The sequence below is a fragment of the Euleptes europaea genome, chromosome 3 (genome assembly GCF_029931775.1).
Source record: "Euleptes europaea isolate rEulEur1 chromosome 3, rEulEur1.hap1, whole genome shotgun sequence".
In the NCBI taxonomy this organism is placed as follows: domain Eukaryota; kingdom Metazoa; phylum Chordata; class Lepidosauria; order Squamata; family Sphaerodactylidae; genus Euleptes; species Euleptes europaea.
Window position 1 is genome coordinate 106,249,167 of NC_079314.1, and position 12,492 is coordinate 106,261,658.

The following is a 12,492-nucleotide window of genomic DNA, read 5'->3' on the forward strand; positions in this document are numbered from 1 at the left end:
ATGGAACTCTTGGCAGGCCTGTAGAGAGAGGTGCTGACTCAGTTAATAGAGGTGCCCATGCAGTTCCTACAGGACAGGTGGGAATCAGCAGGATTGCTAGAGAGGTCAAAGCCTATAAGACCCCCTGGGTCACCAGAGGCAACTCCTTCCTTTCCCCCACAGAAGTCAATGGAAGTCATTGAGGAGAATAAAAGGTTATATCCTCTGCCCCCAGGTACACCCTTCAATTCCCCCCCCCTGGAATAAGCGAGTGGCTCCCATTGAGTTTCTACGGGGGAAAGTGTGGCGCTTGAACACATGAAGCTGCCTCATACTGAATCAGACCCTTGGTCCATCAAAGTCAATATTGTCTACTCAGACTGGCAGTGGCTCTCCAGGGTCTCAGGCGGAGGTCTTTAACATCACCTACTTGCCTAGTCCCCTTTAACTGGAGATGCCGGGGATTGAACCTGGGACCTTCTGCATGCCAAGCAGATGCTCTAACACTGAGCCATGGCCACTTGGGGACAGTTCTGTGACAGGGATAAACCCTGGGGCCACGGGCAGCCCAACCTCCACTGAGTGGAACCCTCATGGGGTGAAATGTGCATCTGAGCAGAACACAGACGGATCTCCTGTGCCCCCCAAGGGATCTTTTCAATATGTGGGCCCCCCTCTCTGTCATACTGATGGGCGTTTTGCTAGTTATGTAATAAACACAGTTTCTTTGTATGTAAAAGCTTTGCTGTCCACGCCATGGATAACCAGCAATCTTATTAAAATTTCACATCACGAAGTCATTATCCAATTCTGTCCAGAATTGTTTTTCCATCTCGTTTTAATCCAAATGTCATCCGCATCAACTTTTTATTATTCCTCAAACGCAGGGACAATGAGTCATAAATTCCAACTTTTCTTGTTTTGACATCTCTTGTCTTTTTTTTTACTCGCTCTATTAGTTCAAATCATATAGCTTAACCGTCGGTTCAATTTCCAGTTTTATTTAATAGTGTGTTTGGTAGCTGAGGGGGAGGGGCTTACAGAACAGCAGACGGTCTGAAAAGGAAAAGCCACAGGCCAAGCGGTCCCTCCCAGCTGCATAAAACCTGTTGGCTCTACTGAGAGGTTTTTGAAAATTATTAGCGAGGCAAACTTTTTTGAGGGGGAATATTGTGCTATAATACAGAAATGCTACTTAAGAGATTCACTTAGCAGCAGTCCAGTATATCTGAAATGCTGGTATATCTGAAATGCTTTTATAGACACATTCTTATTACCCACAATGGAATTATTTAAGAAGAAAAAGAAGAGTTGGTTTTTATATGCCAACTTTCTCTACCACTTAAGGAAAAATCAAACCGGCTTACAATCATCTTCCCCTCCCCTCCCCATAACAGACCCCCTGTGAGGTAGGTGGGGCTGAGAGAGCTGTGGCTAGCCCAAGGTCACCCAGTTGGCTTCATGTGGAGGAGAGGGGAATCAAACCCTGTTCTCCAGATCAGAGGCCACCGCTCCAAACTACCGCTCTTAACCACAACACGATGCTGGCTCTCCGTAATGAGAATGCAAAACTGTATTCCATTTATCTCAGACTGGGGAAGTCTGAATTTGTATGGCATCACTAAGACACCCACTACACACTACGCTTTCCCAAAGGTTGAGTCTTGGTCAGATGGAGAGGTATGGTTGGAAGATCCAGGCTTCCCAGGCACACACAGCCATTATTTGGAGTGGGACCATGGTCCATGGGGGGGGGCTTAGGAACCCCCCCCATCATTTTCCCCAACCTGAAACAGCCCCAGGAGGGCACTGCAGGAATTTAATGTGTAGCTCATCAGTACACCTGCAACCCTCCCACAAGACAAGCACCCCCCCCCCCGGTCAGGAAATGGTGCAGGGGGATGGTCTAAGCCCCCCCCTCCTCTGGGAAATTCAGGACACCAGAGCATGCCCCTCCATCTTAGCCAGGGATGTCCCTGGGGAAAGCGTTAGGCCCATTCAGTCCATAGAGTTAAGTAGGTGTGCGGACACTGCATGTTTTTTACCACCGTACTGCAGCTCTCTATACCACCTTGTGCCACAGTAGCTCATTCAAAAGTTGAAAAATGGAGCAACAGCTGACATGCAGTGGGACGCAGTTCTGGGGAGCACTATTGCCCCTCTGGAAATAACGTGATCCTGGCATGCATGCACGTTTCATCGAATCTGTGCTTTTCATTTATTGAATTTGAAGGTGAAGGGTTTGCAGATATTGGGTGAACCGCACATACATTTGTGCACACATACGCCCAACTCACACTTTACGTCCTGTGTGTTGCTGGGCACATGGGACCCAAGAACTGGGCTTGTGTCCTATCACATGAAGGATACTACCCAATTTGTCAACATCTGGCCCAAGGAATCTCCAATGTGCATACAAAGCTCCCACATGCACACACTTATCTGTTCATTGGGAGGAGAGTGCCATGCCTACAACAGAATGTGCATGCAGAACTACCCGTCATTGAAGAGAATGAGGAAACCCTTATGCACACATAATTTGGAAGTCCATGCTGCAGCAGCCGTGTGTACACAGATCTGATGCTTGAGGCTGATGCATCTCTATGTCCTGCACTAGGAGCATGAATCAAGTTGGAGCCCATTATTTCCAAAGACTAGAAGAAGAAACATCTTTTGTTTTGAATGCTGGAAAGAGAACAACAAATCACCTGTTGATCAAGATTCTCAGATCCTAGTTCTGTCAAAACTATCATTTGGTTTACCTGAAAAAGAGGGGTTTGATTTTCTGCATTTGAAGCCTTGTCCATCCAGGAGTCCAAAGGTTTCAGAGAGGTGGTGCTTTGAGTAACCACGGGAAACTTAGCTGCCAATGTCGGCCTGCTGGATACATGCAGCTGCTGCTCCTGTTGCACTATCTGGAGTTTTTTTAACAATACTTGTGGTGAAATTACCCCAGAAGTGCCAGACTGGTTCCCTGAAAGAGGAAGCGGCTGCCCAGGAAGTTTGGATTGTTCTTTACCAAGGCCTGGAGGACCCACAGTCTGACCTCGGAGGGTGCCATTGAAATACATGAGATGTGGCTGAGCTATGCTGTTTACCTGGGCTGCTGAGGAGGCAACAGGAGCGCTGCTGAAGATGGATGGAGCTGAGCTTGCTGGAGCGGCGTCCATCTTGGTCATCTGTTCCGATTGGCCCTGCAGGTGCTGTAACAGGCTCCGAGGGCCACTTGGGTCCTGAACCGGATGGGACGTTCTAATGCTATGAGAAGCCACGGGCTGAAAGTGTCCAGTAAAAACTTCTCCCGTAGTGTGGGGGTTGCCGTTTTCACACAGGCGGCTCTCAGGAAGTTCGGAGACAGGGTGAAGCTCTGCCCCACGCACCATGAGTTTTTGAATGGCTGGGCAAAGCTGCTTCTCCGCTGTGGGCGAATGCCTACTGGGTTCTTCGTAGGACAGAGAGCGCACAACCCCTTGCCTCAGGGGAAAGTTCTCTTGGTACTGTTTCTGTGAATGCTCTGAGGTATCTTGGTACGTACTAGACTTTTCTTGCTTCCCAAACAGTGTGGTTAGGGATAAGTGCTGCGGTTCAGGGTCTACGTTCTGGGGGGAAAGAAAGAAGAGAAAAGGTAAAAAAAAAAAAACCCCAGCAAAACTATTTAAGTCATAATAGGGGCAAAATAGCCTGAAAGTAAAGGCCAGAATACCACTTAGAATCACAGAATCATAGAGTTGGAAGGGACAACCAGGGCCATCTAGCCCAACCTCCTGCAGGAAATTCCAAACTACCTCCCCCCCAACACCCCGAATGACCCCTACTCCATGCCCAGAAGATGGCCAAGATGCCTTCCCTCTCATCATCTGCTTAAGGTAATAGAATCAGCATTGCTGACAGATGGCCATCTAGCCTCTACTTAAAAACCTCCAGGGAAGGAGAGAACACTTCTCCTAGAAGGATTTTTCAAAGTTTCATCATGTGGAAAAAACAATAAGGAAGCACTCAGAGCTGAACTTCCCAATGGAGGGTGATCTCCTTATGGCAAAGAATTGGTCACACCATGGCCTTTTCATCGATAATGGAAACCGAGGACCGGAATCCCGGCTAGGGGAAAAGCAGTGGGTAGGGAAAAGGGCGAGTCTCCCAGGTACCAGTCCGACACTACACCACACCGGCTCTTGTGCCATTTAATGAACTGGTTGTTATGACAGATACGGGTTTGCTACTTGAAGCAGCAGTCCTGCACTGAAACCCCCCCCCCCCACATAAAGTTACGGCATGAAAATGACATCACCACATCCTATGTCTCTATGCATCCCGCCACCTCTCATAATTTCAAGTAAGCATGGGTGGGAAATATACATTGTGATGACGTTACAACAGTCACCTCCATAACTACCCATTCTGGGCATGGGAGTGGGAATTAAAATACCTGATTCCACCCAAGAGGATAAATCTAAATGGTGGCTGAAACACTCTTTTCTGATTTCTCATTAATAGTATTATTAACTTCATTCATAGCCCGCCTTTCTCCTTGAGACTCAATACGGATCAGCCTTCTATGCCAACAACAGCATCAGTCAGGAGCGCACATACAAACGGCATACCTGGATTTTTTGAGGTATACATTGGTGCTGCGTGTCACTGGGCTTCACTGGGATTGGTTTGATCAAGTTGGGGTTGTCGTATATAGCAGAAGAGCTGGCTATTTGTTTAGGCTCTGAGCACGTCTTACACTGCAAAACATACACACACACAAATAACACTTTCGATTAAAAACAATTCAGGAGAGGGGTAAAAGCAACATTTCCTCCCTAGTGCTCTACCATTGTAAAAGCAAATACAGTTACACTCAAGAAAAGAACAAATTGGCAAATTGACTGGGGGGGTTACACTGGAGTAGTGGGATGGCAAAGGGCTCAGTTCCTTTACTGGGTTCCCACTCTCACTCCCTACTGCGCTTCTCTAGAGAGTTCCTCCCTTAGCCTGCTGAGGTTGTTGCTTCTCTGTATGGCTGCTCATGAGAAATGTTGTACTTTGGGTATGAAGTGAAGCCTGGTCAAAAGTAGAACGCTCAAGTACTAGCATCTGCAGCAATGCTGGTGGTGGCGGTGGAAAGTGCTGTCAAGTCGCAGCCGACTCATGGCGACCCTTTGGGGTTCTCAAGGAGGTTTGTCATTGCCTGCCTCTGCGCAGAGACACTGGTATTCCTTGGTGGTCTCCCATCTAAATACTACCTAGGGCCAACCCTGCTTAGCTTCTGGGATCGAATGAGATCGGGCTATCATCAGTGGTCGTTTCAATTCTAGCAAGCCTTGCATTTTTAGACAAGGCCACAGACATGAAGAAGTATCTGCCATTTATCAAAGGACACAAAGAGAGATCACAAAGCCCATTACTTTCGCATCTGACTGTTCTCCACACTGGAACAATCAAGTACTGAGAACTGTCAAAGACATCTTAGTAGATTAATGTTACAAGCATTAATCAATTGATAATTAAACAACTGCCTCTGCTTATGAATAAGGTGATCATTCAGAAGAAAAAAAACATGCTTTCGTTATTAGATGTCGCAACAGACTCCATATCTCAGAAGAGGAATCTCCTCCTGGAAGCAAAGCTGCTGAGAACCTCTGGGATCCCCTTCCCCCAAGACAAGATTCTCTTTGGGCCGACCTCACACTGCCCAGACTCAACCCAAACAACATACAGAAACAAATCAAATGACCTGCCCAGCTTCATCGATTGCCAAGATGTTGAAGGCCCCGAGAACTATGTAAGAACATAAGAAAGGCCATGCTGGATCAGACCAAGGTCCATCAAGTCCAGCAGTCTGTTCACACAGTGGCCAACCAGGTGCCTCTAGGAAGCCACCAAACAAGACGACTGCAGCAGCACCATCCTGCCTGTGTTCCAAAGAACCTGATAAAATAGGAATGCTCCTCTGATCCTGGAGAGAATAGGTATGCATCATGACTAGCATCCATTTTTACTAGTAACCATGAATACCCCTCTCCTCCATGAACATGTCCACTCCCCTCTTAAAGCCCTCCAAGTTGGCAGCCATTACAACATCCTAGGGCAGGGAGTTCCACAATTTAACTACGCATGAAGAAATACTTCCTTTTATCTGTTTTGAATCTCTTACCCTCCAGCTTCAGTAGATGACCCCGAGTTCTAGTATCCACTCTCTCCAAACCATGCAGTTTTATAGACCTCTATCATGTCTCCCCTTAACTGCCTTCTTTCCATGCTAAACAGCCCTAAGCGGTTTAACCGTTCCTCATAGGGCAGTTGCTCTAGCCCCCTGATGTCATGAGTCAGCCTGCAGAGACCTCCTCTGACGAAGAGGGACATCCTCAGGCAGAAGTCCCACAGGAACAACCACAGGGCCTACAGCCTGCCGGAAGGGAGGATCAGCGAAGGTCAGGGGATGACTCACCATGTCTGCAGCCAGCCAGCTCAAGGACTCCAGTTGGACCTGACACCTTGCAACATGCAGTGTCTCCAGAGGCCTCGCCAGGGCCACTGGAGCAGAGGAGAAAACAGGTCCGTCTGGCAATGCAGCAGAGACGGCAAAGTGCTAGGCTGAAGGCTTTACAGAGGAACCTCCCCAGTAGCAGTGATGAGGAAGAGCAGGGCTGAAGCACCACCTGTGAACTCAGCCTCATCAGCATCAGCTGGCTGCTACAGCAGCAGGGGAAGGAATTTAAGCCATCAGTTAGGCTTGGCTGTTGTGCAAGCAACTTGTCACCAACCTCCTTGAGTACCTGCCTTGTTTACCTGCTATCCATTGGATTCCTGGTATCCTGACTTCTTGGAGTAGCTCTGACTAACGCTTTGGACTTCCCTTGCCTGTATTGATATCTCGGACTCTGCCTTCACTGTGAATGGCCTTGGACTGTTCCCCAGACTACGCTTAGAGCCCTCGCTCCTCGCCTGTACCACGACACCTGATCATTTTGGTTGTCCCCCTAGTCCCCGCCTGCCTCTGCAGCCCTGCCTGTGAGAAAGAAGGAAGCATCCTCTTCTGGAAAGTTGCCTTGCCACCTACAGATTTCTAAGTACTTACATTAAAAAAAAACTAGGTCATTGATTTTAATTCAATTTGTTAAATTGAATGGCTATAACCAACTATAAGCCATTTCAGGTCGCTTCTTGTTGTGGTCCTGCAGCCAGGCCCAAGGGGTCCAGGATACAATCCCAGACACTAGAGAGTTCACTGTTAACATTTTCTGTACGTGGTACACAACCAACTGGAAATCGGCATCATCCCTCTGCCCAGAGAAAGACTAAGCAGTAAGAGCACTGCGTCTTGGCCAGAGTCATCAAAATGCATTTGTATGCCCATAAATAAAGGAGGCTGCTGAGGAAGTAGATGCTATGTGATCACCTCTAGCCACATGGAACCCTTTTTTAGGTTAGGAAAATAGCTCTGGTTTAAGAGAGCTCAACGTAACTGAGACACAGTGCAGTCCCAATCAATGCAATTGATCAATCAAAAGCAAACAATCAATCCCAAACCTTTCTAAGCCCATTGACTTAAATGGAGGAGGAGGAAGAGGAAGAAGAAGAGTTGATTTTTATATGCCTACTTTCTCTACCTCTTAAGACAGAATCAAACCGGCTTACAATCACCTTCCCTTCCCCTCCCCACAACAGACACCCTGTGAGGTAGGTGAGGCTGAGAGAGCTCTTAATAGAACTGTGACTAGCCCAAGGTCACCCAGCTGGCTTCGTGTGCAGGAGTGGGGAAACAAATCCAGTTCACCAGATTAGCATCTGCCACTTATGTGGAGGAGTGGGGAATCAAACGCGGTTCTCCAGATCAGAGTCCACCACTCCAAACCACTGCTCTTAACCACTACACCATGCTGGTTTAGGATTGTACTCATAGTGTGGTAAAACAGTGCTTCATTGAGTAACTGGACATATCTGCAGCCGACACACATCTGGTTATACGTTTTATTCAGTTACCTGACTTCTGCACACTATTCTTACTCGTGTTTATGTTTCAATAAAACTTTATTGAAGTTCTCAGTCTGGAGTCTCTGAATGGTGAAAGACACACAGTGGCGCCCTAGTACATTAGGAAGCACGGATCACCCTGAATAAAAATCTCAATCTGTTCACCCACTTCTGTCTTTGTCAGGTAGCTGAGTAAATAAAGCCAGAGCAGGGGAGCCAGGAATCCATTTACAAGCAAAGAAATAATTTTAGGCTGTATGTCAGTTTGGATACTACTGAGTGAAGCACGCTACTAAGAGAAAAGAAGGAATGCCAACGGCAAAAGTGGCTGCGGGAGATCACATCTGGTTTTCCTGTTGTGCATTTGGAGGGGGGAAGAGCTTTTCCTCAGCTTCGCATCTGTCAGGCCTGTCAGGAGAGACTGAAGTGAGTTATTCTGGTCAGCCATACATTCAGCCTGCTTCAAACTTGGCACAAAATAAGAGCCTGGCCCCGCCACTTCGTCCTAGGACTTGCTGAGCATTTGGGGATGGGCCCTCTCTCCTTGCTGGGCTTGGAGAAAGACAGAAGCAGAGCATCTCTCGCTGCTTCTGAACTTCCCAATGTCTGGTGCAAAGGTCAGCACAGCCATTTCAGGCCAGGCAATAGGGCAATTCAGAAGTAGTAAGAGAGCCTCATGAAGCTTTTCATTTTCTCCAACTGGCTGCAAGTCCTCATTCTTGAATTCTCTGAGTTGATCACAGAGCCTGGGGTTGTGGGGAGAGACGGGTCCCTCACTTTGTGCTAGATTCCTCCAATGCACAACTCTGTTCTGAGTGAGAAGGAGAGAATGGAGTGGGTGATTATTCTAAAAATAATATCGGTGAACAAATCCGCCAAACTCTGTGGAGATCTGTAAAAGGTCCGTAGTGATAAGATACTGACACCTGCATGGAATCTATCCAGCAAATGATACCAGGGCTCTCGTTAGGAATTTCCCTCCTGTAGGCTAGTGATTTCAATCCCAGCGGCAAAAATTCAATTATTTAACATAATTTAGCAAACATATCCACTGAAACACAAAAATTTCCCTTTGTGAATATGTTAATTTTTTTTGGGGGGGGAGGAAGAGATACAATGAAATGTTCTCCAGCAGCACATACGGTCAAAACAGGTGAAGTCACAAAACTATTGTCAGAGACCAGTTGGATCAAGATCCATCAATGAACTTCCAGGAAGCAGACCCTCTTCACCTCCTGCCGGACCTGAGTCCTGGGGCAAACCAGCCAGCCAACCTTTGCCTCCACATTCTGTCCTGTATTTCTTCCCTTCTCCTATCTGCCTTGCCTCCTCTTCCTTTCCTCCTCGCTACCATTGTCCTGCTAATAATCTAGGCCCTGCTCCTCCTTTCTGCCACTATGTTGCAACTTGTGGCATCCCTATGCAGCCCTGTGCTGTCATCCCACCATGCCTTCAGGCTGTAGTGGAGGGTACCATGGCTGGGAGGCCCAGCAACAGGACACCAACGCCGAGGCCCCCGGCTGTTTGGTGAGGCCAGGTGGAGCTGCTATCCCAGGCCCAAGGACGGTGTTATCGGACATTGGGTCCACTATAGATGACAACTGGGGAACAACCACTGCCACAGTGACAGGACAGCAAGGCACAGCCCCAAGATGCAATGATGACCCGTAAGCTCAGCCCATGGCACTATACTCTTGATAGTGTTTCCTGTGTCTGTGTTAAGTGCCGTCAAGTCGTTTCCTACTCATGGCGACCATATGAATCAGTGTCCTCCAAAACGTCCTGTCTTTAACAGCCTTACTCAGGTCTTGCAAACTGAGGGTTGTGGCTTTCTTTCCAGAGTCAATCCATCTCTTGTTGGGTCTTCCTCTTTTCCTGTTGCCTTCAACTTTTCCTAGCATGATTGTCTTTTCCAGTGACTCTTGTCTTCTCATAATGTGACCAAAGTACGATAGCCTCAGTTTAGTCATTTTAGCTTCTAGGGTCAGGACAGGTTTTATTTGATCAATAACCCACGTGTTTGTCTTTTTGGCGGTCCACAGTATCCGTGTTTCATAGTTGAGTATTTTTTCTTGATAACATGAAGCAACGAAGAATGAGAAAACAGAATAAGCAGGACAGATAAGCTTATTCCGGCACAATAAACATTAGAATGGCAGAATGTAAGATGGCTATTTTGAGAAGGTCAATGGCCCTGAAGCACAGGACATCTGGTGGAAAAGAGACTGCAACGCGTGTTTAATGTACATGATATCCAGCGTTAAGAGGGCAGCAATTCCTTTTTCCTCATACTGCTTCTGAAGAGAAAACGTTCCATGACGTAGCATTTCCTTGGCAACCAATTATGATAAAGAAATACAGGTGGGGGGTTAAGGTGGAAGAAGTGGACAGACTCGTCCTTCAAATATATTATTTGCAAACAAATTTCTTAAGTAACAGGGACAGAAGAAAGCAGATTGCTTTAGTACGTGCATGTTCTTCTGTACGATAAGCCCTATCATAAAAATGGAGATAACGAAGCCTCTCTGTAATGCATCTATCAATCATTTAATTATCTGAGGAGACATCAATATTTTTCTGGATTTTCTACAGCCTATGATTCATGGGTCTTTCAACAGTGGCTACGCAAACTAGTTAAATGGATTTTCATATGAATGAAACAAGACACAGCCGTTACTTCTCTAATTCATTGTATTTGGCTTTCTCCAGCTTGGTTAAGACAGAATGGCAAACCATGGTTTGCTACCATAAGAACAACACTAGAAGAACTTGGGTTCCTTCAGATGATCCCTGCTACTCCTTGCCCCCTTCACACATGTCAAAATGGCTGTTACCAATCTGTGGGAAATCACAGTTTCCTGTTTCCTACTGTCTCGGTCCGTGACAGGACTTATATTTAATGATTAAAATGCACAGGGTGACTAAAAATGTAATCGAGTAGACAACCCTAATTCTCCTAAACAGCAGAACTTATTTTTAGCAGTTAATGATCCATTTCCAAACAAACAGTTTAAGGTTACAAGAATTGTATAGAACCATAAATCTCGAAGGACTAGAAAGCTCATCAAATACAAATTGCCTAGTTCAGCCCTCTGCTTTTAGCAGCTGGCCACCATATTCTGCTTCTCAATGGGCTGAAAAGTCTATCTTGGAAATGGAACTCATGAATCCTTACTTCAGGCGGACGTGTATTTCTCCCTCAGTGCCCACCACGGTGCACAGTAGCGGCACAAATGTAGAACCTCTGCAATTAACATTAAATGAACGTTCATGTTGGGTCCATGTTGAAATGCATTTCCTACTAGTGCATAATGTCACGTAGGTAGGGTGGGCAACTCTCCCCATGCCCACCCCATGATAACTGCAAACTGTTTTGGGATTTCCAATTTCAATGTAACAAAGCTCAGTGAATGCAGGAGAATAGGGCTGGGACATGAGAAGATGCTTTTCACCAAGACTTCAATTCGTGTGTGTGTGTGTGTGTGTGTGTGTGTGTGTGTGTGTAAAGTATCCTCAAGTTGCAGCAGACTTATGGTGACCCTTCATGGGGTTTTCAAGGCTAGAGGCTAGTTTTTTTACATTGTTGGATACAAACTCCAGTGTCGTTCACAAAACGTACTTGTGTATTTAACAAACCCTTGAAATACCGTACAGATACCATCAATAATGTATATAATACTATACAATGCATTGGATCCCATGCTACTGTGAACACAGACCGGTTGCTGCTGGAAACAGATTGCTGGAAAAGATGGAATTTGGTTTGATCCAGTAAGACACTTTTGATGTTCTGATAAAAGGAAATCCATACAGACACAGCGGGGCTTCTTTCTGCTCATCTAAAACCACAGCTATACCATCACATCTCTGCTGCTAACCTAACGAACTTTTAAAATTCCTCCCAAAAAAGCTATTAGCAATGCTGCACATAAGGATGTGGTTTGGGAATGGTGGCAAATGGTTTCACGAACACCAGGCTCTCTGGACTGGTGTCCTCATTTGTGTGTTATTCAAACAAAGTCGTTGACATTTTACACAGCTGCACACTAAAGCCAACACCGGAGCTTTACGCAGTGGGAAGGCTGAAAGCTGGAAAAGAAAGCATGGAATCGTTTTGACACAGAGAAAGCCTCACCTTGGTATATTCGTCTTTGGCTTTGGTCAGCATCCGTAAGATATCCACCTCCTTGCTGTCACCCGAATTCAAGCTTACTGGGGAAATTCCTATGCCAGCCCCCTGCTGGGCTTTTAGCTGCTCTTGCTGAGTTAAACTAGAAATGAGGGGTGGAGGCAGAAATGAGTAAAAAAAAACAAGAATTGACTCACAGTTGCTTCAAATCATTCAGGAGACATGAAGAAGGGCTTCAGGTTTTATCTCCCCTCTCTCTCTTGCTCTATCCTATATTAAAAACTAAGGTTTGACTAACATTGATGTGTTTTCTCCAATTCTGAGCATGCTGGGCTGTTAAGGACTTGAATTTCCCCAACTCAGGAACAGCTTCTATGGCCAGAAGGAACATTAAATTGTAGCTCATTTTATGCTAGAGTGGG

General features: G+C 46.3%; 1 protein-coding gene across 1 annotated transcript in view; it reads right to left on the reverse strand.

Moving 5' to 3' along the window:
- Positions 1-12,492, reverse strand: part of DCP1B (decapping mRNA 1B) — a 55,497-nt gene that overhangs the window by 11,630 nt on the left and 31,375 nt on the right. Inside the window, exons 5-7 of the mRNA XM_056845861.1 lie at positions 12,077-12,212; positions 4,581-4,709; positions 2,742-3,578 (exon numbers count right to left, since the gene is read on the reverse strand). Coding sequence (XP_056701839.1) covers positions 2,742-3,578; positions 4,581-4,709; positions 12,077-12,212 — 1,102 coding nt within the window. The remainder of the gene's footprint in view (positions 1-2,741; positions 3,579-4,580; positions 4,710-12,076; positions 12,213-12,492) is intronic.